Source organism: Lutra lutra, chromosome 9 (assembly GCF_902655055.1).
Source record: "Lutra lutra chromosome 9, mLutLut1.2, whole genome shotgun sequence".
NCBI lineage: Eukaryota > Metazoa > Chordata > Mammalia > Carnivora > Mustelidae > Lutra > Lutra lutra.
The window spans coordinates 53,937,153-53,942,611 of record NC_062286.1 but is presented as its reverse complement, the minus strand read 5'-3'; the positions used below and the strand labels follow the sequence as shown (position 1 = coordinate 53,942,611).

The 5,459-nt window shown below is 55.3% G+C and overlaps 1 protein-coding gene across 1 annotated transcript; it reads right to left on the bottom strand.

Annotated features, from left to right (window-relative positions):
* Nucleotides 1-855: 855 nt before the first annotated feature.
* On the bottom strand, nt 856-4,990 carry ASPRV1 (aspartic peptidase retroviral like 1). The gene has a single exon (XM_047744525.1). The coding sequence runs from the start codon at nt 2,231-2,233 to the stop codon at nt 1,454-1,456; it is 780 nt and encodes a 259-aa protein (XP_047600481.1). The 5' UTR covers nt 2,234-4,990; the 3' UTR covers nt 856-1,453.
* Between the last annotated feature and the right edge of the window lie 469 nt (nt 4,991-5,459).

Sequence of the window (5,459 nt, the reverse complement as noted above, 5' to 3'; positions counted from 1 at the left end):
CCAGAGGCTTCTGAGGAAGACGACTCCACCATGCCTCTGGTGCCTGCCCAGCTAGTTGTCTCTCCTTTGGGGACATCCAGGCAGAAACTTCCAGGAGAGGCTCATCCCACCCTCAGGAAAGGAAGATGTCCCCTTCTTCCCATTAAAGCTCTTGAGGCTTTGCACTCAGTTTCCCTGCAGATCCTTTTTGGCTGAGTGTTTCCATTACTCAGGCCTGCTGAGTTCCAAACGGACAGGAACTTAGAAGCGGATATGAGGAAGCCCCCTAACAAAGAGTAACACCCCACTCCCAAATCTGGGAATGTCCTTCCCACTCCATCCCGTCTCTCTAGTCTCAGGCTCCACATCCCTCCAGGAAGAAGCTGTCCTCATGGTGCCGGAGCCCCCACGGCCATCCCCCCCAACTCTGTCCTCCAGACTCCCGTGGGCTGCTCCGTGCAGGTCAATACCTGCCCCCTGCCCGGCCTGCCTCTGTCTCCCAGGCTGCTGTAAGAGCTATTTGCCATGCACGTACTTTCCCACTTGTTTACAAGAACCATCAATTTCCAGTCCCCAATCAGTACCTCACAAATAACGTTAGGGTCACTTTTGGGTAAAAGAGGCAATTTGAGTGTGAAAATATTGTAGTTTTCAGTTATAGAGGAATTATGGAAGAAATAAGTAAAAATATTTGAAATCGAGGCTAAGAAAATCCGAGACATATATACAGGCACTGTGTGTATATCCTCTTACATCTCCAGGCTAATCACCCGCGGAACCCTAGGAGCTTCCCTCTCTTTGACGTTTTCTCCCCGTTTTACCCAGTCACTCACATCCATTCCATTTATCCCCAATCAACACATTATGTGGTTTTTTTCCATGAGTCAATTTTTATTGGTTTTTGAAGTAAAGAATTATGGCATAAGGCTCAATGAGTTTCAGAGCAAATGACAGAAGGAAACTACATCATACAGGTAGGTGGGAAGACCCAGCAGGGAAGACTCCCAGGGCAGCTGTGACCCTCACCCACAAGAGCTGGGTCTTGCTTGTGAGGACCTTGTAGCCCGGACCCAGCCCAACTGAGAAGGACCGCATGGAGCTGGAAGGGACTGAGCCACATCTCAGGGGATCTGAAGAGGTACCCCAGTCCTCTCTGAAAGACAGTCATTTCTAGTCATCTTGGAACCTTCCGGTCTTAAATCTTTGCCACCAATAGCAGCTTGACCCTATGAGGACTCTTCCCTCCCTCTGAGATAGCCAGCCTGTTCTCCCTCACCTGTGCCTGCTCAGATGGAAGCCTCCCCGACCAGGGACAGAAGAAGGCCCCTGCACATGGAGGAGGAGGGAGAGGAGGAGGCAAGAGTTGGTTCCAGAAGGCTGGCAAAACCCAGTGACCCCTGAGGCTATATGCCCTTCCCTTCCACTGTGGTGGGTCCTCCCACCGATGTTTGGGGGGTAAAGGAAAGGGGGCTTCTCAGTAGGAGAGCTCCTGTCCCCCCTCCCCCGAGGAGGGCTCCTCCTCTATGAGCTCCAGGTCGAACTCATCTTCCAGGGACCCTCCAACAGGCAGGAGGCGGAACTTCTTCCCCTTCAGGGTGCATGTGCGATGCTCGAAGTCCAGGACGGCGTTGTGGTCCTGGAGCACGTCAGTACCAATGATGGCTTCTTCAGCACTGGCATCGGCCACTAAGAACTCTGCCTTCAGCTTCAGCTTCCCCAGGGACACCACTGTATCCCAGATGCCCAGGATCTTCATTTCAGCCCCATTGGCCACTTTTACCACATTCTCAAAGGGCCGCAGGGTGTCCAAGTCACCATCCGTGACCTCCTCCCACAAGCTGGGGTGGACCACAGACACCTGAGCCCCGGAATCCACCAGGAACCTCACAGGCACCTTGCCAATTTTCCCCTTAAGGTAGTAGCCCTTACCCATGCTGTTGGCAAAGACGATCTCCTTGGGCAGGTGGCTGCGGGAGGCCCCAGGCCCACCGAAGGCTTTCAGGAGGGTCTCTCTCACAGCACCGTAGTCTTCCTGGTCCTTGGGGCTGAGTCCACTATAGACCTCCAGGGCATCTCCCCTGAGAGACTCTTTCAGGAACCTGAGTTTGGTGGCATGGTCCCAGTGGTTGAGGTCGTTGATGACCTCGAAGCGGTGCAGCCAGAGGTGTGGGGCTATGTTGGCTCCATCAAAGGGCTCCGGAACAAAGGCATGCTCCCTACGGCCCTCCTGGCTCCTGGCTCCGCTCCCCGCCATCCCTCTGCCCTCCTCTGGAACTGCAGCACCGACCCACGCCAAGTAGAGCAAAGCGCAGAGCAGTGTGGGCGCAATCACGCTGGAGAAGAACGCCTCTCGGAGAGGAGTGTTGCTTGCTGCCCGTCTGGGGCAGGCAGAGGGGGCCCGGCGCGAGCTGTCCGACTGACTGCTGGGCACAGAGGCAGGCAGCTACTCTGACCTGCTCAATCGGCAGAGCCTTTTTGATGCCTAGCCTAGGCCCCCAGGGCTCCCCATTCTCCTTTGTTCTGGAAGCCCCGCCCTTGCTCAGCCCTCCCTCCTGCCAGCATCCTGCCCAACGAGCAGGATCAGTGCCTCACCCTTCTGCATCCATTGCTGGGACTGGTACAGGCCAGCCCACGGTGCAAGAAAGTCCAGCCCCAGTCAGAGGGTACCACTCAGGTACCCTCCCCAGCCCGTGTCCGAGAATAACAGAGGAGGACACAGAGTATGTGATGACATCCAGGTGTCTGTCATCAGCAGGAGAAGGAAGGGGGAGGCAAGGACCAAAGGCCCACCAGCTTCCAGCCTGGGGAAGCCCCTTTGCCCCATCCCCAAGCGGCCACTTTGAGGGGCTAAAGGAGCATCCATTCACCACGTACCTACCATATGTGAGCCTGGCGTGGTGTTTCTCATTCTAAACCAAGTGTGGAATTCCATGAGATTCTCTAGAGGGGAAGATAGAGGACAGTCCCAAATCAAGAATGCACAGAAATTGTTTTTTAAGTGAGGGGACACACATACACACAAGCATTTGCCACGAACTCGATGGCTACAGTCATTTTTCCTTCACTGATCACATCTAGTTCAGAGTCAGCACTTGCAGGAGGGGGGCAGGCCTCAGCCAGAGCACCCTCATTAAGGCCCTGAAGTGGGCTGGTGCCAACCCTGAACTTCTGGGAGTGTACGCCAAGATCCGGATGGGCTCCAGCTCCAGCGCTGGGCGGGCCCGACCTCTGAGCCACTGATGTTGTCTCCTCCCCTCCCGTTCCCTCTCACCTTCCAGGAAACTCCCAAGAGCCCCTTCCCCAAGCTCCGCAGCCCTCTTTCTCCCAGTTCCGTCTTCATTCATGGAAAGAGCAGTGAGGGAATCTCACTCCCTTATGTTCTCAGAAGGGGACATGCCCGCCATGTTGGCGAAGCCAGTGGTGAGGTTCTGGGAGGATTTGGATGGAGGAAGTTGGCTGTGTGACCTCCTGCTGGGGAGTGCAGCCTGCCTTGGGCCACCCGGTGGGTTCCCAGAAGGCAGATCTGTGAGTCCCAGGGTTGGAGCCTGACTTGGGCCTGTACAGAGAGACTGGGGCTGTGGGGGGGGACCCACTTTCATGACATCCTTCAAATGTCACCCCCTCCATGGAGCCTTCTGTGGCTCTCACACGCGTGCCCACTCCCAGTGGAGCATGTGTTGCAGGATGGTATACTGGTTCATTCATAACTCTGTCTCCAGCAATGAACCCGACTGAGAGGTTCACATAAACCAGACACGTGTGACTGTCTCCAGCCCCCACAGAAACTTACTCTCAGGTCAGCAGGTGTTTTCTGCCGGGCTCCAGACCCAGTGGAGTGCTGTCACCAAACAAGAGGGATTAAGACAGGAGAGGAGCTGGAACAGCGGCACACCTGCGGCTCTCAGCTATTGTTCCTGGCCCAAAGCCTGTTTCTCATCCGTACCCTGTACCACTCATTCCCCCAGTGCCTGGCTGACTCCCCGACGATCCTGGCCCTGGTCCTGCCTCTGGATGTTCCTAGGGTCCCTGGCTATACTGAAAAATCCCTAGTCCCTGCTGCTGTGTCAGCCCCTTCCAGCTGACACAGTGGGCTAGCAGAGACGCAGCTGGGTCAACAACTCTCATCACAGCTGCCTGGCTAAGGTGGGGCCCTTGTGCCATTCCAGAAGCCCGGAGGAGGGGGAAATGGAGTCACTGGGAAGGTGTCAAGTGCAGGTGGGTCTCCAAGAAGATTGCACCAGGAAAACCTGCACCCAGAGAAACGCTCTGGCCACCCACAAGACCAGGAAGCCTCTTCTGCAAGGGAACTTTGTGGACAGACTCCGAGCCCCTGAGATGGGCATTGTGTCATTCTATGGTCCAGGGAACTGACCTAGCAGTGGCTTCCTGGTTACCTGGTATTCGTCACCGGGCTCACCTCGTCCCTGGAAGTGGGAGGGTGTGAGGAGGCTGCATGTGACAGAGAGAGGTGAGAGGCTGGGCAGCTCATCAGCAGGCAGACTGCTAGCTGCTCCCGACCGGGGCTTGTCAACCCACAGTGACACATTGAGTCAGACCTCCCCATCGCTCCGTACTAGAGATAGCAGTCACTGGGACTTGGGCACTGGACTAGGTTTGGGGTTCACTTTGGCAAAGCCATTTCATACCTATTCCCTCCGCAGTTCCGCAGTGACCTGCGAGGCCCACCCACCAGCCTTCCCCCAGGACTGCAGCACAAGGACTGTGAAGGGCCACGCAGGCCTCAGGCCCAGGCTCACGCACTGTCCAATGCATGGATAATGGTATTTTGCAAATACAGGCAGGGAAGTGGGAGTTGGGGCTCAAGGAGGCATGTGGGTAGGCCCTGGGGGCTTGCGTGGTTGACGGCCTCTGGAGGGGACAGCGATCTAATGGGCAGTGAGAGCTGGTTGTTAAATGTTTGAGAGTTCTGTAAGTCAGTTCCTAAACCAGCTGGTAGCTTGAAATTGGACCTGGTGGGAGTACAAGTAGCAAATTCTTTTTTTTTTTTAAGATTTTATTATTATTTATTTATTTGACAGAGAAAGAGAGAGATCACAAGTAGGCAGAGAGGCAGGCAGAGAGAGGAGGAAGCAGGCTCACTGCTGAGCAGAAAGCCCGATGCGGGGCTCGATCCCAGGACCCTGAGATCTTAACCTGAGGTTTAACCCACTGAGCCACCAAGGTGCCCCGATAGTAGCAAATTCTTAACCAGGACTTTTTTTTTCCCCTGGAAAGCCAACTGGACATCGGACCCCTGCGGGGGTGGGGGTCCTCGGTCACTCCCTCTCTCTGGGGCAGACTAAGCCCCATCCCCAGTGATTAACAAATTTATCGATATCTCCACTCCTGACCGCTTTTCTTGCCCACCTTGCCCTTTATATTTGCCAAAATAACCTTTACACTCCTAGTCCTTTGGCTTGAGGTGGGTGGCCCTCCTCAGAGCAGACTTGCAGGCGTTCTGCTCAAACGTTCCCCTCTGG